At 39.0% G+C, this 23,481-nt stretch overlaps 3 protein-coding genes and 1 long non-coding RNA gene across 4 annotated transcripts; 1 reads left to right on the plus strand and 3 right to left on the minus strand.

The window, feature by feature from the left end:
* Positions 1-2,360: 2,360 nt before the first annotated feature.
* On the minus strand, positions 2,361-5,253 carry spi1a (Spi-1 proto-oncogene a). Its single transcript, XM_032523159.1, has 5 exons — positions 5,051-5,253; positions 4,492-4,582; positions 4,232-4,416; positions 3,072-3,237; positions 2,361-2,947 (listed from the first exon to the last, which is right to left on the minus strand). The coding sequence occupies exons 1-5, from the start codon at positions 5,075-5,077 to the stop codon at positions 2,637-2,639; spliced, it is 780 nt and encodes a 259-aa protein (XP_032379050.1). The 5' UTR covers positions 5,078-5,253; the 3' UTR covers positions 2,361-2,636.
* A 1,476-nt stretch (positions 5,254-6,729) lies between these two features.
* On the plus strand, positions 6,730-9,202 carry tmem276a (transmembrane protein 276a). Its single transcript, XM_032523158.1, has 4 exons — positions 6,730-7,120; positions 7,517-7,630; positions 7,729-7,866; positions 8,007-9,202. Exons 1-4 carry the CDS (start codon positions 6,730-6,732, stop codon positions 8,252-8,254), a joined length of 891 nt encoding a protein of 296 aa, XP_032379049.1. The 3' UTR covers positions 8,255-9,202.
* LOC116693899 (uncharacterized) lies at positions 9,027-19,463 on the minus strand. Its single transcript, XR_004333028.1, has 3 exons — positions 19,453-19,463; positions 16,152-16,155; positions 9,027-10,488 (listed from the first exon to the last, which is right to left on the minus strand). It is a non-coding gene; the product is annotated as an uncharacterized LOC116693899 (long non-coding RNA).
* fibina (fin bud initiation factor a) lies at positions 12,144-13,481 on the minus strand. The gene has a single exon (XM_032523161.1). It carries the CDS (start codon positions 13,331-13,333, stop codon positions 12,704-12,706), a length of 630 nt encoding a protein of 209 aa, XP_032379052.1. The 5' UTR covers positions 13,334-13,481; the 3' UTR covers positions 12,144-12,703.
* Positions 19,464-23,481: the final 4,018 nt, after the last annotated feature.

The following is a 23,481-nucleotide window of genomic DNA, read 5'->3' on the forward strand; positions in this document are numbered from 1 at the left end:
CAAAGTCGCTTAGAATAAGCGGACATGGCAACACTGGTCTGCACGTGCGTGGTAGACAATGCAGGGTAAAGAAGAGCGTCTACGCAAACGGCGTAAACATTATACACGGTGTAAGCTGTATGATTTTTTAATTTTTTCCTAACGAGAAGGAGTTAACCGCTGCTGACCATATTAACCACCTCAGGCATAGTGACATATGTTAAATCTGAAAGTAAATACAAATATATTAAGGTACGTTTTCTCTGAAGTAGGAGTTAAACTTCTAAATAGTTTTGGGGTGGTCATCCAATTGTCATTATCCTGGACACATAGTTTTTTAGTTTGAGTCATCACAGAGCCAGTACTTCAGAGGTCACCATCTGATAAGTAGCCGTCAGAATGTGCGACCCCACGGTTAACTGCTGACTCATTTATTAAGCAATAATGGTAAGACATGTTACACATATAGGCTACATCTCAGATACAGAGGGAATTAGTTCGTTTTGGAGCCATATTTGTAAAATAAAATAAAACGCCACCTACAATCATGATGAAGAGAAATGCACTTCGAGCATTTATTATTTAAATCAACAGGCAATTAATTACCCTTCCTTCTTTTTTGGAAAAATCACAAAAAGATTGAGCTGTTGTTTTGTTTTTTCTGCTATCACTCGGTGCTGACACCCGCACTCACAGAGTTAGTTTAGAAACCTGCATTTACTCTGAGAGGCTATACTTGTCGCGCATTCACACACGTTGTTTTTTGTCATGCTTCACAGGTGGTCTCTCTCTCTCTCAGTCACACAGCATGCGCGCATAGGTTTTTTTGTTTGTTTTTTTTAACCTGGGGCTATTCATAAAACATTCGTGGCATATAGCTCGGACGCCCAGGCATAACAACGCCACAATTAGGCTTGTTACGCGTTGTTTTTTCAACAAATACCATAGTCATAAGTGTGAATATGACCATTCAAAACGGAACAACTGCGGTTTACAATAGAAAAGGCCTAGATCAGGGGTGGCTATCACTCCAGCATAAAGATCCAAAAATTCACGCCCGCACTACAACAGTGTGTATATATATATATATATATATATATATATATATATATATATATATATATATATATATATATATATATGCCGCTTAAGTTCAGCTTCTTAGACACTAGATAGCCTACTCTTGATGAATGATGCAGTGACTTTGAGACATGTCTTCACAAAGTCCCCTTCACTGTATGGCGAGCAATATTCCATGCCACCTGATGTGACGCTAACGTGACAGTCTGAGTGCTTCGCGATTTTTTGAAAAAGCTGAGTCTGCTTCTCTGACTGCCGTTTCAACGTGTTACCTTGTTCTTTTGGAGTTCACTGTCTTTGGGGAAATCTCGGGCAAAGTTAGCATGGAGTGAGGTGAATGGCGCTCCAGGTTTGATGCTTTACAAATACAGTTCCTCCCACTCAGATAAAAATGTCCTGTGCTCCTCTTAATATTTGCGCTTAGTTTTACTTTTCCCTCCCGACTCTGCCATTACTGACTCAGCCCCTACCTTGCATTGTCAATACATACAGCCAGCTACGACAACACCTCTTAAACAAACCACATTATTGTCCTATGTCCTATGATGTTACCGACCGACGCAATACCAAACGCGAAAGGGTCTAATATAGCCTACACAATATATTTATTTCTATATATTCTTTTTTTTCCTCTTTTTTTTTTTTTAACCCAGCCCCTCAGGAAGAGCCTCATAGGAGCAGGCAAAAGCCGCATGCGGAGCCGCAGGTTCAATCTGGCAGATCTATCAGTCAGTTTCAGACCATGAGCCCAATCTGTGGATCACAGTCTATTTCGATCTGGTTTGAATCAGGTATGGGTTATGTATGATTTCTCATCTCCCTCTGTGTGAATGGTACAGGCTGAGTTTTCCCTTTGTATGTCCTTGTATCCTCTTTCCAGGCGTGCATGGAGCACAGCAGATTTTGTGGTCAAGGCCCTGCCAGTTGCCAAATGTCAAGGCTATAGGTAGGCTACAGACTTACTGACTCCACAATACGATCTACTTGCAACTACATAAAATGGTCTCTATCTATCTCACACACAGATCTCTGATACTTTTCTTTCTTGGTTGTGTGCTGTAGGCTAATTCTCTTTGTCTTCCAAACTACTAATTACTGCAGCTGTTCACTGTCTACTCTGTAGGTGACATTATTGCATCTGTCTGTCTCATCTATCTATTGCTGTCCAATTTTAATAAGGCTTGAAAACCATGAGATATTAAATCATGCTCTAAAATATGCACACATCAGCTGTGGGCCAGAACATGTTTTGTGCTTGTTTAAAGATGGATTCGGTTCAGTTCAAGTAATTTGACGAAAAATAATATAACTTAATGTGTATTTAAAGTAATTCACTGTCCCTGATGTTTAATCAAACTTTAATCCTTTTACACAAACACACAAATTTACACGTACAAACTTTTGAGTCTGAAATGAAGAAGTTTATGTAGCTAGAGGCAAATGCCATAGAGGATGTACACTGGCTTAACAAATAACAAATAAATAGGTAAGAAAACTTGGTAGAAAAACTAAGTGAAATTGCAAACAGGCAAAACACAATCTTTTTAGCGTAATGAAAGACAGCCTTTGTTCCCTCATCAGTGGGGATACGGACGTAAATAGAGGTTTCTCAGCACTTCCTCACTGAACTGGTAGGTTAGCTTCTTCTTTACTTTTTTAATCTCTCCAGATTTACCGTAGTTCCTCAGAGCTCGAGCCATTTTTTGGTAGGTCATTTTTTTGCGGTTTCCCTTCTGAGTTCCCCAGTGGCTGGCCAGAACTTCTTTGTGTTTTGTGGAGAACTGAAAGATGCCCTTGTCCTGGTCCAACCACCAGATACTGTCACTCATGTCACCGTTTCTTAGCAAATCCAGGAGGAACTGGTACAAGCGGATTTTTTTCTTGTTGCCTGGATTGGAAAATATGAGACTCATTTATTTAGTATAGCCGTTAGCAGTTTTCCCTGTTTATGAATTGATGAATTTCATTACATTAGGATTTGATGTTGGTATAATTTGCATTGGAAAACTCACTATTGTCTTTCCTGAAGGAGGAGTGGTTGTGGTCTTCGAGTTCATCCTCCCCTTCTGATACCTCGAGCGGGGGGCTGATTCCTCTTTGTTCCTCTTCTGAGTAGTAATGTCCAGGCGAGGCAGAGGGCTGGTACTGGTAGCACAGGGATGGGTTGTAATGTGGGATCTTTAGGAGACATTTAAAGCACGTCATGGTTCAAGTTTACACAGAGGAGTGATAGAGCTGCAATTTATTTTGTTTTTCAGTTATTCACTGTCTGACATTTTGGCTTAAACACTGTCATTGTACTAAAAGAGGAAGTAACGGCCAAAATAGAATTCAATGCTCCACAGAAGCATGTGATGTAGATGACATTTCAGTGAAAATATCCCCAACGGTCCACATCATATGCGGTACTGTATTTGTATGGCAGCAATACATTTAGTCCGAAGAATCCATTCTGTTTATTCAGTTCTGGAGCATATGTACTGTAATCCACATTATGTGTATCAACAGCAACAATGTTGGTAATCAATTGTCATTCAAGCAAGAATCCCCCCTAAATCCTTAGTTCCAGCTTCTTAATTGTGAATATTTGCTGGTGTTCTTTGTCTTCTATGATAGTGAACTGAATGTCTTTTGGTTTTAGACTGTTGGTTGGATAAATCCAGCAGTCTTTTGATTGACTCAACTTTAACTCTGGAAAGGGCATTTTGCACAGCTTTTCAGTTTATGGCAAAAATTAATGATCATTTGTGGTAACCCTTGTTAACATTTTAATTTGCAATCATTTTCACTTTAAAAGGGAACAAACTGTGTTAAAGAAGTACCTAAACTTAACATTTAACAAAACCCTAGTTTTTCTTTGGGCTTTAGCTCCGGTTCTAGGGTTTTATATAGACTTGACTGCTGTGGATAAATGTCTCTTCACTCTGGGGAAATACAGTGATAATATGATTTATGTAAATCACATAATAAAGTAAGACTTGACATAATGTTTTGTGTAAAAAAAGGTACCGCTGCATGCTAGTAAAAGGATTACATTCTGGTATTAGATTTAGGGCGCTTTTTTCCTGCTGAACATTTCCTTATCAATATGCTTTGTATCAGTATTTCAAGTCTCATATGTAAAGATTATGTCTTCACGCTAGAGCCATCACTAATCCATACACATACTTACTTGTGATGACACAGAGAGAGGTCCAAGTGGTGGGTCCAGGTGAAGGGGCAGAGACTCACTGCTGAAGCGGTATGGCTGAACCAGTTGTTGAGGAGACACAGACTGAAGCTCGATGAGGTGACTCACCGGAGAATTCTCAAAGTCCGTCGGCTGGACGCGCTCCGTGTGGAAGGTCCATCTGTGGTCTAATGAGTAACAGAAGGTAAGGCACTCTTGTTGTGTAGTGATTTGTGCTCTTTTCAACTGTGAAATCTTCTCACCTTCATAAATCTCCCCTACATTAAGGTAAGGGTACAGCTCTGCAGGTGGTCGATAATTCTGTGGTTCATTTGGAATGATTTCCTCTGACGCCTTTGAAGGTGAACATTTTGATTTAGTCACAGAAAGTAAAAGTTTGAGTCTCTTTGTCCTGACAAAATGAAGTCAAATATAACCATCAGTTGTTACACAAGCCTCACTTTTATTTCTATATTCAGTTTCATCTTTATTGTTTCTATTTGAACTTAAAGACAGGAAAAGGAGTAGTATAAAGTAACAGACCAGGTAAGTCAAATACTCAAGGTTTACTGTATGTTTTGGCTTACTTTCCCAATTTTCACAGCAAAAAAATCCTTAAAACACATACAAAACTCGCAAAGGCAAGTCTTCTTCTCTGATATATGAATCAATAAATGCATTTATAAGCCTCACCTTGGTCACTAGAATGACTTGGTTACTTTTTTTTTTTTTGAAGATATGAAAACAGAATAAACCATTAAAATATTATCTCAATGTCACTAACAACAATGAGACATGAAACATTAAATCAGCAGCACTTACAGATGTAATGACATATCTTTCCATCATGTAAACAAGGCAGCATGAGAATCTTTGTTGTTGAAGCTTCTGATGAATGTTAACTTTTTCTTCTTGCTTCACTAAAACACGCAACGTCCCTGAGCACTGACTTCACCAGACAAATGGGAACTGAAAGTGTGAAACAAGCTGGACCCAATGCAGCCTGCGTTCATATCACCCAATTGTCAAATCCATATGATCAGCTAGTTCCTGTTGACCGATTGTCATGTACAGCATGAGACAATCGGGTTTACATGCATTTTCATGGTTATAGGAGATATGATTGTACAAGGATTCATAGTGACACCTGTATTTATGACTAGATTATAAGCAGTTACAGTATATCTATAATCATTCAAAACATGTTTAATATGGTCCAGAGAAATAGGAATGGCAGCGGGCACAGGGCTGTTTATGTTATGTTTTCTCTAAACCCTATATCAACATAGAGGCATGTAAAAATCCTTTAAAGATATTTGTGCAAACAGTCACACTTTTGAAATAGACATTATTTGTTATCACACATTCAATGACGTGCCCTTAAATGCCTCAACTTCCCCCCTTGTCAGTTCAAGTGCTGCAGTGATGTGACCTAACCAAATTTACATTACTATTCATTCAACACAAATCAGGCTTGCCTACATGAATAAAATAGGATTTACTTGTTGTCTCACTATTAATCACAACCAATTCCCATTACAATTAACACATGAAGGGATTTATTTAAGAGTTAGGCTATTGCACACAGGAGCTGAAACCAAAAATGAAGTTTGGAATCAAGCTTGTTCCTCTTTTAATTTGGCATAATGGTTTCAATTGAGGAAGTATTGACCATGAGAATGAAACCATTCAAAACATGACTGAAATGTCCGGAGCCACTGACTTGTTTGTGTTGAAATATTCCTGCTAGACATTATTAGCTCAAAACCAATAGGCTTTTTAACTGTGGATAAACAACCACTGAAGAAATGCATGAATTTTCAGAACTTATCTCACAACTACACAGTAAACCAAATGGTATTCCTCTGCATTATGTTTGGACCTATGTGGATGGAAAGTTACCAGAGGCAATCTGTGGGATGTGATGAAACTGTTTCCTGTAGGCCTACACCAGACAGAGAAAATGAGGCCCTCTGTGGGGTTAAATATGGCCTGTCTTTCGGTGTTTCATAACTGAACATTTAGACAACAGCAGTAAGTTGCTACAAAATATAACAACCTGAGGGAGGGTACTTCCTCTGGCATGACTGTGTCCAACTTTGGGCATCATTTCATAGCATGATCTACTGTTAAGTGCAGGCCTAGGGCTTGGTGTGCTTTTAAAATATTTGCTCTGTCTCCATCTACTGGAAAGAAATGTTGGACTGGTTAGTATCTAGGCTAGACTGAGTTCAGAGGCAGAGAGGAGACAACCGAAATAGCTCATCAAGGCCCAAATGTATGGATCCCCCGCCTCGGAATTTGGCTTATTTCGTCAGTGGTTGACAAATCAAAGAAATTTGAGCTTTGGGGATTTATCTGCATTTCAGATTTCCATGTATTGCTGAATTTCCTCCCAAGCCCCAAATACTGACAGCAGCAGCAGCAGCAGCAGCAGCCAGGAGCGTAGTCCTGGTGTCCCGCGGAATTATCACGGTACTGAGGCAAAATACGCATGGAACATGGCTGCTATGAGGACTTTAACCGCGGCAGGTCTCTTTTTGGCATTTTGCGCTTTGGGACTGATAGCAGTAGCGATCAGCACTGACAACTGGTACGAGACTGACGCGAGGAGGCACCGGGAACGCTGCAAGAATTATTCAAACAAAAGAAACGACCCCGGCTACATTTACATCTCCAACAACAACCTTCCACTTCGCATGTTGCCAAAAGAGAGAAATGTGGAGAGGAGGAACGACGAAATGCTGCTTCGGGCTAAGCGGCACTTCTTGCCTCCTGCCCCGGCAATGGAGTCCCTTTGCAGTCGGCAATTCAACTCCACCATCACTGGACTGTGGAAAAAGTGCCACCGAGGAGGATTTGACTTGGAGATTGAGGATTTGATCTTTAAAGGTTTGGTTTTGGGGGATTGTATTTTACGCTGTAATGTGTTTGGGACATGTGTGTCGTTGTGTGTCAGACACTATCAGTAAATACTTTGTGCACGAATGCGCTATCCAAGGTGCTGATGCTGCGCACATACCCTCAAGGCCTACTCGGTAGCCTACAGCGGAGGACAGTTACAGTCGACGTGCTGTGTTGTTTTCCAAGACAAAAGGGCAAGCTGTAGTAACAGAATCATTGAGATGCGTACAATAAGGAGCTCTACAATGGTGTGAGTGGGTGATGGTGGACGTGGGTTGGGTGATTTGTTTTGGGAGGGGGGTGGCAGCAGAGAGCCTTGTGAAATCCTCTTCATCTGATCTCAGTGCTTATGTGACATCCTCTTTTTGTTGTTTACATCCACAGGATTGGTTCCGCGCTGCACACCAATAAAATACTACTACTCATCATCAGCGCTGCCCAGAAATCTGCCAATCAATCTGACGAAGACAATAAGGCAGGACGAGTGGCATGCGCTCCGTGAGTTCCCAAAACGTCTTTTCTTAATCTGATGAATAATTTAGAAAAACTCGCCAGTGCCCCAACAAACACTGTCATTTATCATGTGTGCTTTGCAGACCTCCAGAGGATGACTGCCAGTTTTGTAGGCATGGCCATTTCCATCATCCTGTTCGGTTGGATCATAGGCGTGCTGGGCTGCTGCAAGAAGCATGATCTAATGCAGTATGTGGCTGGACTTCTCTTCCTCATGGGAGGTAAGATGAAAGAGCACTGCCCTGAATCACCACAGAGGGGCAGTAAGGCCTTTGTTAATGAGAGAGTAGTGAAATGATGCATCAGAGGAGATGAAAATGGGTTGGTGTTGTTTGAGACTTTTTTTCTTTTTCTCTGGCAGGGACATGCTGCATTATCTCCCTCTGCACATGTGTGGCAGGGATCAACTTTGAACTCTCTCGCTATCCTCGCTACATGTTTGGAATACCAGAGGACATCAGTCACGGTTATGGCTGGTCCATGTTTTGTGCTTGGGGTGGACTGGGCCTGACATTGCTGGCTGGCTTCCTGTGTACACTTGCTCCTTCCCTCTACCCTCCACACACACCTGTGGTGCACAAGCCCAGGCAGGAGAATGGCTGTGTGTGACAGGCGGACGCTCATCTAACAGACACCTGTCTCATCTTGAAACAGTGACGAGCCCTGCTGCACAGACAGTTATACCCAGGGACTCAGAGCAGTGAGAGCCTTCACACAGCTTGGCACAGAGAAAGCAAAGGACACTGGCTCTCGCTCACATGAAGATGAAAAAGAGGTGACATTTGGCATAGACAATTTCAGTTCTTCTGGTGCTTTTGGTTCTGTCCCTCTTCATGAATGAACTGTTCAGTGTTAATTGCTTGCTCTTCAAGAAAAATCTGTAATATTCCTGTAAAATCTGCTAGTTTAAGGAGAAAAAAAGAGAAAAAGAAACACAGGCAAGACGATAAACAGCACAACTTTTAAATCTGTATTTACGATCAAACTATGGATGTGAACCGTCACATTTCAAAGGGCAACTGTGTGTCATTATGTACTCATTCAAAACAAGATATGTACATGTACTTTTTGAATTGTATGCAGATGCATTTGTGTTTATTCAAGGAAAAATATGAGCATTAAGACCAAACTATGTTTGAGGGAAATGTTTTGTTGTTCTTAAGGGCTTACCCCCATCAAAATATTTTTGAAAAATAAAACAGCCTTGCAAAACTATTATTTCTTCCCATGTAACACACTGAACAGACCTCATATAAACTTCTTTGTGGTCGTCTTTTCTCTATCATTATGACATGATTCCACCGGAATTTCAGCAGACAGAGCTAATGGGGTCAAAACTTCAACAGCAGCTGTTTTATTTGTTAGTGTTACAAGGAGTCTGTTTTATTCAACAACTTCTGAACAATTAAATGTGCAAATGTCAGTGAGTCAGTGACCAAAACCTAGCAACAAAACTGATAAAAAACAAGCAATTGAACAATCAACTAGAACAGTAAAAAGTGAAGTAATTGTCTGCTGTGCATTACAGTGAAACAAAATCTCATTTAATAAACATAAATTATGAAATAAGAAAATTGTTGTCAATCCAGACTACAACATTAACTCTGACAAATTTGTATTATCGTTTACATGTTTATTGGAAATTAAATCTGTCTGACTTCTAATATCATTACTCATTTTTTTTTTTTTTCACTGCTCTTTAGCATCTCCTCTTTACTTGTGTTACTCAGATTATATGTATTATCTTCATGGAGTTATGTGCAACTGCTGTTGGAAACCCCAGTTGTTAGTTAAAACCATATTGGCCACTGGAGGGTTTTTTAGAGAGTTTTTGTAAGTAATTCATAACAGAATAAATGATATGCTGTATATCATAAATGCAGAGAAACCCCTATAATCTTGTTTTAGCATGATGCAGCAGTAATTCCCTTTTGCCTACTGCTCATGAATGACTTTTAAAACTGCTGAGGGGGAAGAAGTAATTATTTACTCAAGTAAAGTATCAATACCACCTTAAATTACATTTTCCTAATTTGATATTTTAAGTAAAAGTAAGAATTTGGAGTAACATATCAAAACTCATTGTAAAGAATGGTTCTTTTTCCAGTGTTGTATTGCACTGAACTCAGAACAGTGACACCTGCACCATGTGTTTAATGAGGAGAATCCTCCATGTCCTATATAGCATAAAAAAGGAATTTAATATAGTAGGCCTCCTACTTTCTTAACATACTCCTGGCTTATTTAAAGTCTAACTCCATTCAAATACATGAGCTCCGTCAATGTTTTACAGCTATTAGATAAATGGAGTGGAAAAGTAAAAAGTACTTATTTAGTGAAATAGATGAAAATGTAAAAATGGCCAGTGCTTCAAATGTATGACAGGAGGGTATTTCTTTGAAAAACAAAATACTGTCCGAGCAGTGATGGAAAGCAACTAAGTACATTTGCTCAAGTATTGTCCTTAAGAACAGTTTTTATTTCAATTTTCTGCTATTCTGTACTTTTGCTCATTACTCACCATATAATATATTATTTTGAAATGGGCCAACTTTCATGAATAGTTTTTCTTCTGAGTACTTCTTCACCACTGTATGTGAGTAAATATTAGACTGCGAATAGAGCAGGTTAACAAACTAACTTTAACTCAAGGTCCACTTCTTCCTCTTCTGCAGGCTTTCATCCATATCCCACGGTCCTCGTCAGAGAAGGGACTTTGCTGAGTGGGAGTTTTCTCAGTTGTAATGGAATTAGCGCACTGAAATCCATTTAAAAGCTCCTCAAAAAATTAAGTTACCACATTTTGACCTGCTAATGAGGACCTTGATACCATGTGGTTAAAGCTTTCCGGGAAAAGTTAGGAACTGGACCTTAAATAAAAAAAAGTTGTCTAAATCATTCTATTCTTATTAAAGTGTGAGCAATGACCAGATTGTCTCTTTCAAACAAGGACTCCTACATAAAAAAAACCCATTTAGTGGCAGATGTAGCTGAAGGATGGTAATACTATTAGAAGTTGTAGTAATATGCAGTAGTACTCATTTCTTGGATTATAATGGTAGAGCTAGTAGCAGCTGTGTTCAAATAGCTATCATCTTTCTAATAATAACACTAGAGGCATGTGGCTTTGGGGCTTTGTGCACGGAGAGGGATCAGTGTTTTCTCAGGTCAACTCCGCTCTGCATTCCTGACCTCTCTTTGTTTGTCCTTATATCTCAGTGAGGAGAATACATTCTTCTAACAGCGTGCTTGACACTCTAGCCTTCCACCGTTTGAGCATCAGGGACCTGAAACCAATCTGTAGGTTGACTTATTGATTTGAGTTAAAAAAAAGACATTAAGTAAGACGGCTGAGTTGTTTATGAAAAGTTTAGTGAGCCGCTCTAAATTTTACTCATAGTGGAAATTTTAACCAAATCTTTTAATCAAGTTTTTTGAGCCCTGCGGTGCCCCTGGAAATTAAGAGCCATACAGACATATAGGGTTTCTCTGCAAATGGAGATCTTGCAGCTCTGGGTATTTTGACGGCGTTGGCTCGCACTGTGCTGAGCTACAGAGAACTGTTTTTCAAAAAGGGGTCCCTCAGGGGAAGCTGGACTGTGAGGAAAACCAGACAGAGGAAATCACACCCAGTTGCGCCCATGGCAGCCCATCTGGCTTCCTCACATCTGCATAGACATGATCTCTGTAAAAAGTGGGCACGCTTATGGCAGTTACTTTGCGGTTCTTGCAGACTGGCTGTAACAAGAGAGTTTTAAACGGTAGTTAAAGAGAGAAAATACACAGATTTCCACCAAAGGCATTCAACATAGTAAATTAAAAGCACTGCAAATTGTGGAGGAGGTAGAGTTAATGCCTCTCAAGAATGCAAAACAACTTTCCTCTTATAAACAATGCGTCTGAAATAAAACAGTGTATGTTGACACGGCAGATGAGCAAGAGCGAATATTTCTTTGGAGATTTAAACAAGCTGTCTGTCATTTATGAGTCTACATTATGATATCATCCAAAACCAGTCAGATTTCCAACACAATGACACATTTCATATATGAACATTTTACAGATCATAACAGACAAAAGAGCATATGACAAAGACAGTGACTGCACTGTTAGACTTTGCTGTAATTTCTACAGTTACTTACCACAAATGGCCCAGTAAAATACCATAATTTTCTTTTCCGGTTAATTACTGTAATAAACATTGCATTATGGGTATTGACATTTCATTTACAGTGCTTTACTGTATATTTTGAATTTGCGGTGTCTTCTGACAAACATGCTTCATATTCGAGTAGATGACTTCCAGATGGAAGAGGGAGGCGAAGACAGATTTTAAACGCCAATCAACCAGGGCCACTTAGACAGGACAATCGAGACTGGCACTTGTGGTGCCAACAACAAACATGAGGATGTAAAGACATGACAGCCGAAAATCAAAAGTTAAGATATCAAATATTTTTACTGTTTAAGTAAACCTCAAGCTTCAAAGGACGGATACTTTTTTTTTTAAATACAGCACTGTTGGTAGTTTGTGTATATGCAGGATAAAACTTATGAATATGATGCAACATGAACTACTTTTGACATCAAAATTCTTAATTGTTAGAGACACTGAAGCATAATGTCTTGCTTAAAAGTAAAAGGGGAAGTTAAGATATAAGATGAATAATAAGCATTTATTTGATCAGTTATAACCTACATAATGTATAAACAACATAATTTAAACCATACAGACAAAAATGTATAGGTATAATATTGATTCGGAGACTAATAAATCCACTCGGAGGGCTTTTATTTTCGTACTCTGGTGGCACACAGGACTCCATGCAGACATAATTTATGTTCACATTTCCTTTGGAATGTCTTGATGTTTGTGTTAAAGCTCCTTTTAATGACATGTCCAAAGATTGGGGATAGCCAAACGTCAGAGATATTAATTCATAAGCCACAACTTTCCAGTTGTTTGTTGAACTGGAGGGTCACATAAACATACGCACGTACGCATGCGCCCGAACACACGCACACACACACACACACACATATCTCTCAATAACCACACTATGAGCCAACATTAAGATACTCTGTTTTCAGGCGGCTCAGTCTAGTACCATGACTGCGAATGATGAGAGACAGCAGCTCGTGTTTATCTTTCAGTCCCAAAGCGATGTCTGTAGTTTCCCTCAGAGCTCCCCGGATGTCACTCACTTGCTTCATTACATAGCCGTTCAATTGTTGCTCCTCTCTCAGCTCCGTTTCTTGACTTTGTTTAAACTTCACCTCCAGCTCCAGCAGAGACTTGTCCACGTTAGAAAACGCCTCGCCGATCTGGGAGACCTCCCGCTGGAGGAACTTCCCGTAGCTGTCCTCTCCGTCCAGGTCGTGCGCCACAGACCGGCCGATGCCCTCCAGCAGCCGCGCCGCGTCCTCCGCCTGCAGCGTGGTGATGATGAAGTCGTCCCTCACCACGGTGTCCCTCTCTTCAGAGGCCCCACATGGATACACATCCGAGAATTTAAACAACATCTGGCAGTCCTCAGGGTCTTCAGTTTCTCCGTAATCCCCGTCCGGGACAAAGAAGTGATGGAAAGTACCATTGGAGATCTCCGGTTGGAGGGGCCCGGCGTAGACTGCCGAGCAAAACGGCAAAGATGTGACTATGATGAGCAGCAGCGGGACAGGATCCATCATGCAACCCTTCTTTCTCTATGGCGAACAGCATCTGCCCTGGCAGTCGGACCAGGCGCACAGTTTTCATCGCGACTCATGTTACACAGTCCCCCGTCACCTAAAAGGAGCAGGCCGCCTGTTTAAAGCTACAGTGCGAGGGCCCCTGGTGGCCCCTGATGGGTTAAGGCCAACTCCAACCACACTTCTTAACAAAAGTCACAAAACAATATAACTAAGCTAAATACTGTTGGGCTGTTTCTTATTGCCCCATATTATTTATATTTGAGCAGAAATTAAGCACGAATCATAATACACAAATCCATTATTGCATTTCAAAACAGAGCATGTGCGATGTGGATTTTACAGCGTTAAGAGTTACCTTAGGCTTAGGTGTTGTTTAATAATAGTCCTTATTAAGGTCTTACACGTAGAATGAACAAACCAAATCCACATCGGAACCAGTGCACACCGTCGTGTCACATCGGATAGCTCAGTGTGGTAGAATGTTGTTTTCGAGACCTGCTGTTGTCGTGGTTTCAAACCTTATGAGTAGCGGTTTCAGTCAGTTGGCTTCAAACATGGCTCACCAAGATAAGGTGCTAAAGGTCAAATTAAGTCTGTAGGTTACCGTATCAATCTTTTTAAAAGAGCAGTAGGCCTAATTAAGGTTCTTGCATTTAAAATGAAGAGCCAAACAGTGGGTATCAGATCAGGTAGCTCAGTGTGTAAAATGCTGTTAACAAGCCTGCATTGGTCGTAGGATCAATCCCCACAAGTAGCTTTTAGTTTTGTTACAACAATTTCACTTTTCATTATGAGAACACATCGGATTCATAACCCCAACAAACTATAGGCTACTATGACTTTTTAGGACTTTTTTCAACATTCCATACTTTGACCTTTTTCGACATACTATACTACGACTTTTGGGGATTTTTTTTCAATATTATACCATTACTTTTTTGGGACTTTTTTCGACATACTATACTGTCATTTTTTTGGATTTTTTTGGACTATACTATGACTTTTTTCCGGACGTTTTTGCGGGCTTTTTTTTTGACATACAGTACTATGTACATACTATATAATTACTTTTTTGGCTATGACTTCTTTGTGATTTTTTTCTAACATGCTATAACTTTTTGGGACTTTTTTCGGCATACTATACTGTGACTTTTTTCAACATGCTATACTATAACTTCCTTTTGACTTTTTTTCGACATACTATACTATGACTTTTTAGTGATTTTTTTCAACATGCTATACTATTACTTTTTTCTGGACTTCTTTTGGGCTTATTTCAACATGCTATACTATGACTTTTTGAGTGCTTTTTTGACATACTATAGGCTACTATGAATGTTTTTGACATGTTATACTGTGACTTTTTTGGGACTTTTTTTCAACACAGTATGCCATATGCTATACTTTGACCTCTTTGTGACTCATTTTGACTCAAAATGAGTCACAAAGAAGTCACAAATTTTTTTTTCCGACATACTATGCTATAACTTTTTTTTCAACATGCTATACTATGCCTTCTTTGTGACTTTTTTTGACATACTATACTATAACGTAGGAAATCATTTTTCACTCCTCTTTTGTAGGGCAGGTGCGTAGGATGTGACCAAAGATAGCAGATCAGGAGTTTAGAAAGAATCCTTCAGTCTCTCTCTCATTCTTAAAGTGGAAGACAGAGCTATCCATTAGTCCAGACCTAAACCTCTGGACCCAAATATGTTTAGAATGACTGAAAAAAGTGTCAGTGGTGACCTCAAGGTTAGAGACGCAAGCTTGTGACCGGGAGGCTGTCGGTTCAATCCCCACACCGACATGATAAAATATGGTTGGGGAAAGAGAAAGCGCAACGCTTGCCCACCCTCATTACCACCACTGAGGTGCCCTTGAGCAAGGCACTTAACCTCCAACTGCTTTTTGACATGCAATTACTTTTTTTGACATTCTTTACCATGACTTTTTATGACTTTTTTTGACATACTATGATATAACTTTTAATATTTTTTTATATTCAATATTTCAAGATCGTTTCAATATTCTGATTCTAATTCTGATAAACAACAGTTCCAAAGGAAATCAATCAGTTCTGTTATTTTCATGCCAAAAAAATACATGCAATAAAAGAACAGATGGTCTGTTGTTTCACCTTGTGAACAGTACACGGGAATAGGAGGAATATATTTTAAAATCAGTAACTTTTACCAACAAATGCAGTGAATTTGAAGAGTGGAGCTCTTAGGACTTAGTTGATGCATTTCTAGTGGGTTCCCAGTCTGTGAGAGTATATTTACAGCTCACTCTGATTACTTCACTCAGGTGATCACATTACTGCACGGATGGGGCGTCCCCTGGGCTACGATCCCCTCTACTGCACATCCTGTCTTGGGTAATTGCATCATCCCAGGGTGGTCTCAGCTATAGCTCTCAGCATGTTAGCTAAGCCCACACAAACTGGAAACATGTGGCAAGCTGTAAACACAGGACTGGTTATGGCTTGGTTTGTCCTTTGTTTGAGCCATCCGTTCATGACCAAACAGTGTTTGGGGCACGTGGTGGTGGGGTGGATAGAATATATATAAAGAAACATACATTTTAGGAATAGCGTATGAAACATTTGGAAATGAAATTATGTTTGTCGTGTTTCATTTTTGAGTTGTTTCTTGAACAGTTCTGATTTTAGAGACACAGCAGACGCCTCAGACAGCAGCAGAGGGATAAAGGCAGGATTTACCTTGTCCATAGGCAAGATACAGATCAGCAACAGATAAGTAGTCAGCAAGAAAACAAAACCAAGAGATCGAGCCGGCAGAAGTCCAAACACTTTGCTGGGATCAAAGACTCAAAACACAGGGGTGTAGAAATCAGACAACAAAGCTGGAACACTTAATGCACAATCTGTCAGGAAACAAGTGCTACAGAGACGATACAGGAATGTTATGGGAGCAGATGAAGGAATTGGGGGCAGCTGTTCAGGTGGGTGTGGATGTCAGATAATGGAGGAAATAGGCCTTTTTCAGAGCAGACATTTTGAATGTCACAGCAGGAAAAGCTCATGTGTAATTCATACGTTAACAATAGCTCTGTTTCATTTCACTGTATCAGTGAGACAGCATAAACCTGAAAAAAATTGTACCTGAAACTATGAATTAAATGGAACACAGCCTGTATTAATATTATTGATGATGACACTGTCAAAATCTCTGACAGAAAAAAAGGCCTAAGGCAGATCTTTAAATTACAGGTGATTAATCAGATGCAGATCATTGTGGGGATGAAATATCCGTTTTTTTCATGTTCACCAGCTCACTAACTTTGTGTAACAAACAACACTAGTGTACATTGGGTTATATAGAGCATTTTCACTTAGAACAGCTGCCTGCCATGACTGGATATGACCCTGATTAGAGCAGCACGACTAAAGCAAAACAGTAAAGTTGTGGGTCAGACAACCACAACATTGAGCTGAGAGATGTGTTAAATGAAAATTCTCTGTGGGTTTGTCACTGTAAATAACCCCTTCACATTGCACACATCAGTTGACTCGTTGTTAATATGAGAATATTGATTATTTAATCTTTAGGGCTCTACATTTGGCACACACACAGTTTGCCCCTTCTATTGAATTTAACTTTGAAGGTTTAATCATGACCCAACAGTAGTTCATGAGAGATTTTAAAGAGGTCACCTCAAAGGTCCAAAAGTAATAAAAAAAGAAGAAAAAAGAGGAATAGTCAGTGTCATGGCATCTGTAGAAGTTTTATCACTGCACCGCTACATAGTGAAGTATTAACATTCAGTTTGGAAATATTTTGCAATTGTGGGGAGTTTTGCAAGTGTGGGGAAAGATGTTTTTTAAATTTAACTTTAGCTTTCACTCGGGGTGACTTGAGCTTTATGTCTGTTTGCAAAATTGAAATACTGTTATACTGCTAAACACACTGTTGAAGTAGGACACAAGCAAAGACAGATTGAAGCTTTCCGGCAGGCAGCCTTTCCCTGTTTCATCTTCAGTCACACACCTGAATAAACACAGCATCTCTCAACACAAACACAGATAGAGTAAACTGAAAGAAGAGCAGCCACTTCACAAACTTGCTTGAAAGCATATGTAGCAACAGATGTGACAACAAATAATGATTTATCAAAATTGTGAGGGATGTTCTTTATCCTCTACTGTGTGTGTGTGTGTGTGTGTGTGTGTGTGTGTGTGTGTGTGTGTGTGTGTGTGTGTGCACATGCCTGTGTGTGTCCAGAGGCCTGAAGGCTGCAGTTTGGACTGATGCTTTTCACATGGTGGTAATGTGTTTTGTTTCCTTACAGTGCTGATCTGAGAGAGCAGGAGGGTCGAGGGCCTGCAGCCTGTGTGGGAGGCTGCAGAGATAGGCTGCAAAGTCACAGTCTCACAATAAACCTTAATGTTCCAACATCATTTCAGACACTTTTTTTACTCAGTTAGTAGCAGTGAAGCGTGGTTTATTCACTGCATGCATCCCTTCAATAAAACAAGGTTCTAGAAAAATCTTCCTCTCACTAATCAACAGTCAATTTAAGAAAGCACCCAGAGAGCACAAACCTCTGCAAAATCTTATTCCTAATAATTACCTATTTGGCCACAATCTTTGCTTTTGTGTCAGTTTTGTCAAATGAGCAATTTGGCAACATTTCTGTACAATTAAATCCCGTGCTATATTTAACCAAGCAAATATATTCAGTGCCAAATTTGGTAAAGACGGATAACATTTTGAGGAAATGTAGTAAATGCTCAATTTTAAATTAAGGAATAAGTATAGGTAGAAAGAGAATAAATAATAGTTCAAGACTAAAGAGCCAAACCTAAACCTGTATGGCTGTGGGCAAATTAGTAGTACTTTTTCTCTCTCTCTTCCTACACACAAACCACAGCTGAATGATGATGCTTTTAGAAACCCACACACTCCCCATTGTTCAAAAGCAATAAGGTCACAAACGGAAAGTGGGAGTACCACCAATGGATCGACTGGAAATCAACCCACTGAAGGTTACAGGTGTTAATTCAAATGTGCAAATGAATGTGGATGTTTTAATCATGACCCTGCTTTTAAATGGAACAATGTTGATGACAAATTACTCTCTTGGCTCTTGTCTTTGACACCAACTCTGAGAGACACCTTGTGTGCCAGTGCCTCTCCTGTGGAGGCATGTCTGCAGTGTTTCAATCAGCCCATAATCCAGAGACACAGCTCCTTCCAGGCTTAGACACTGACTGTAACATATGCAGAATTGTCTTCACATAATGTCAGAAATATGACATAATGTGTTTAACACTTTTAGAGAGCAGTTTTGTGTTTGCTTTTAGTCCTTACTCTGCTTATCATACTGTTTACAGTGTTGTAGTCTAATTTATTTTAGCAGGTATACTGTACTATAGAAATATATGGACCACAATGGACATATCAAAGTGGGGCATCTGGGTGTCCTCCACCGGGGAAACTTTGAGCGTCAAAGATTTCAATTCCTGCATTCTGATACACTTTAATGCACCAATATGCGGTGGAAATACCTCTATTTAGCCTATCAAAAGAAAACCTAGATGACAATTCAAAACATATCAAAAATATAATGGAAAGTATGTTATTATATGTCATTGCACATTTTCCTGGAGGTTTCTTACTAGGTATACTGCCTTATCTACCTGCCTTGTCACGTAGACTACACCACTAGTTGTTTGTGTGTTGGCTGCTCTACAAAGAAATTCTTCCTATGCAAAAAGTGCAGCATTTGCAATGCCTGTTGACATTAATAAGTGTTTTTCTGGTTGGATTTCTGCAAAATGTGTCATTTAAGGTGAGGATATTGATTGAACACTTCATTGTCACACTCAGCACTGGCTTTGTGTTTTTTTTTTTTATCTGTGAAAAGTGTTATTTAAAGAAACTTTACTTACTTACTTCTTCCTTCCAGAACAGTAAAGTAATTCAAGGCTGCTGCTTCTCAGTGTAGGAGGCTTTACTCAGACAGACTTATCTGTCACTGCTGTTACTCATGCTTCATATCTGAAACCCACCCCTCTTTCACCCAACTATGCATTTACCACCATGCCTGCTGAACTGTTATCTTTACCAGAATTTTTAAAACATTTGTACTGCTTAAAATGGCTTGGTTCTTAAAAATGTTTTTTTGGAAGGCAATTATCTCAAAATCCCTACAGTTTATGATTTAAACAACAACATGTTGGTTTAGGATTTGTTCGTTGTCCTGCCATGTTTAGTTTAAACAAGTCTTTCAAGTGTCTTGTCAGTTCATGCTTAAATCTCATGTTGGTTTACACTCAATAAAAGAAGCCAGTAAACACTCATATCAAATGCATTGATGATAAATGAACCATCCTGTGAACAGGGATACATTTACAAACAAGCAGCTCTGTGAGGCTTTACTTAGGCCCAACACTGCTTTGAGCTAAATGCTGACGTCAATGCCAACATGTTGATGTTTAGCAGTTATGTTTACCATGTTTACTATCTTGTTAACATGCTATTAACATGAATATGTTTGCAGGTATTTGGTCGTAATGGACAACTTAAAATGTTGATGCTGGTACTAAATGGAAAAGTTAAGGGGTCAGGAAAATTATTTTTTGTTAACTTGAAGGAAAACATTAATACATACAAAATGTCATGACTATCCAATAGTTAATAGTCAAAACATTTCACCCAGAACATCACATGTCAACCTTGTGGTGGCTAGAGGAAAGTGGGTCAGTGGGTTCATCCTCTGGGGACCATAAATGTCTGCACAAAATGTCATAGCAGTCCATCTCATGGTTGCTGAGATATTTTAGTCTGAACCAAAGTGGTAGACTGACCAACAGACCAACATTGCCAGCTGCCACTGTGACTGAAAATTAACTGCTCAAATATGGAACAGATTTTTATTAACATGTTTTGTCACACTCTAGGTTTGTGAAAACAGATCTGTATAAAAGATTCAGTTCAATAAAGGTTGTGGAGTAGTGAATGTCTCCCTCTATAAGCCAGCTGATGATTTGTAGACGGCAGTTTGTGACTCCTTTGTCCCCTTGGCCATCCTTGGCTCCCTGTCCTGTTCATACCTCAGTACCGTTGGATTTATGGCCACAGTCTCAGCAGCCCCACTGATTACCTTCCTAACCTGCACTGTAAATCTTTGCTATATGAATAACATCAGTCAGCTGAAGGTGCTCTAATGTCTGCAGTCTGAATGCGAGGGAGAGTGGTTAACTTAGAGAATTATATCCGTTGTCTCTTGATAACCGCTCTGCTCAAAATGTGAATAACGCTGCTCCTTTTATTGTAACAGTCCTACAGGATTACCTTTGGCGTCCAGCAGAAAGCTCCCAACTGCTGCTGCTATGTGCAACTGAGTCAGAGAATACATTTAATGTTGAACCAGAGCAGCTTTCATTTTGTGGGGAGCAGATCCTGTATGTGGCTGCTCCCCTCCCTCTTTCCTAACATGAACATTTTTCTTAATGTTCAATCATTAAAGGTACCCTGTGGAATTTTTGAAAACTTGAAGAATGATGGAGCAATGTTTTAAGGTGTTAGTCCCCGTATAGTTTGTTCCTGTTCTTACAATATGCCATAAAAAGAGAAAGGTAATATAATTTATCAGGTTCAGTGGCCCTTTTTCTGAAACTTTGAGTAGATTTAGACTTTTGAATGCAGGACTTTTACTTGCAGTGACATATTTTTACATTGGTAATGTTACTTCTACTTAAGGAAAGGGTTTGAGTAGACTTCTTTTTCACCACTGGCAGCTAGTTTTATTTAACCCTAACCCTATATTTAAAATATCAAACAATTGTCAACAGAGCTCAAAGTAAACAATTTCGTATTTCTTCTGGAGTGTTAAGTTTTCACGGCATGAGCGAAAAAAAGAAGTTAGAAGTGAAGACTGAGCAGCAGTGGCAGTAACCAGTCATAACATAGTGGGGAAATCCTACATTACTCAAATAGTGGATTTGTGATAAAACACATGTTATGTGAACTCTCTGTGGCAAGAAGATTTGTGGTTTGTGATAATAGCAGGGGGGAAAAAAGAAAACAATCTATGCTCTCCACTGTGCTCCGGTTTGTTCCGTCAGCAGATTTAGTTAAACTTGGACAGTCATGAAGATATCAGTCAGGCCCAGAGGCTGTTTGTCTGTTGTTTATATCATATAAGAGTATATATATATAAAAAGAGTAACACAAATAAAGAGAGCAGACTTAATTTAAAAGATACAATCCATGATTTATTACAGAAAAGAGTGATATCCAAATTATTTTATGTTACATTATTTTTTATACATTTCAGTATATTTTTACATGTAAACAGCAACGAAGTAAACAATGTTATTGATGCACTTCATGTCACGTATGATACCACCCTACTGTACATTTACATTTAACATCACTGTGCTTTCACATCAAGTACTTGACTCGTTAAAGCACAATCCTATTAGGAGGCATAGCATGGAACAGAAAGTTTAATCCCTCCCTAGACTGCTATATTTTCAGAGATGTGCAAGGTCATGCCATTATTACTTATTATGCAATACCCATATTGTGCTATCGCCAACAGCAGCCTTTCCACCACTGTGCAGCATTTGTGTTAGTGAGAGAGCGATCAAAGCTCTCAGAAAGGAGAAGATAACAGAAAAAAGATTAGAGGCTGGTTAAGTCAAACATCCAAGGCCAAATTCATTCATGAAATTACCCCTATCCCTTTAGGTTAAACATGTCAGCTATTAGAGGGTAAATATAATTTGAATTCCCATTGAGTGTTCAAAGAAGTCAGATTATATAAATAAGTCTGGAGTCTAAGCTTTTATTTAGAAAATACTCTTAACAATTTAAAATGCTGTCACATCAAGAAACATAATGTCTTGTCCAGGCCTCCAAAAAGGATCAACACCGGAAAAGGAAAGGGGCTATGTTTAAGACGCTGTTAACAACTTTACAGAAGTTAGGTGTGCTTAAAGCAGACGTTAGGTCATGCATACCATACTTTACAGTACAAATGTACCAGTACATTTACATCTGCGTCTGTTCAAACTCAAGGATAACAACATGCATAGATTTTCAATGTTCACATAGCAAAGAAGACATCCTGAAAACCTGGACTATATTGGAATGAGATTTAAAAATTGTGAATTAAATCATTATGACCAATTGATTGAACACTGTGAAAGCCTCATTACTTCTTACCAACAACCTGCATCATATGTCTCCATTTTGACCTGTGATTTCTGATCTTCTCTAATATACTTTTGTGATTATGCAAAGAAAAGTCAAACATGCTTTTAACTGAGTGTGCACTATAGTCATGCAGATACACTGCAGTGCAAAAATATATTTCTTAAAAAGCAGGACACCTTTAATTGCATCTTAGAAAATATAAAACATTCAGAAGACACCTGAGAAATGGACATTACTTTGTTTATCTAAGAGTGAAAACAGGTGAACTCATACTGACAGCACAAAATAAAAGTATAAAAACATTACGTACATATCATAAAATATATATACAGAGAACAAAAAAATAAATAAATACATTTATATGATGTACAATTCTTGTAAAATGAGAAATAAGTTTCAGTGTTGTGCAATGCATTCAGGGAAGTTATATTCTTTATGTTCAGTTGTTAGATTCATGAGTACTAAATCCCAATAACCATCATATGATCAACATGACCTGTATTGAAGCTCTTGGGCCAATGTGAAAGTTCTCCTTTCCTAGAACAGAGATCTTCAACATGGGGTCCTCACAGTCAATGCAGGAGGGCCTCCAAATTATTGTTAATTTTTGAAAGTTTTTCAAAACTTAAAAAAAGTCTTGACATTAATCCAACATATTCTTATTAAATATAAATCCCCACTGCTTATTGGCCTAAAGGTAAGTTAGTCACTAAGGCCATCCACAGATCATACAGTTATTCCTAAGGATTCAATGTGCCCCATGTATAGTATGTTTAACAATAAAACATGATTTATGAAATCATGCTAACTCTTATTAGGCTATTTTAATAGCTTAGTATTCTATGGACTAAAAAGGTACGTATAAAGGCTTTAGGCCTCCCTACATGTTATTGTATGCCCAGTTCATTTTATACATACAATTCATGTAGTAGGGGGTCCCTGCTCTGTCTCTCT

The sequence above is a fragment of the Etheostoma spectabile genome, chromosome 8 (assembly GCF_008692095.1).
Source record: "Etheostoma spectabile isolate EspeVRDwgs_2016 chromosome 8, UIUC_Espe_1.0, whole genome shotgun sequence".
Lineage (NCBI taxonomy): Eukaryota > Metazoa > Chordata > Actinopteri > Perciformes > Percidae > Etheostoma > Etheostoma spectabile.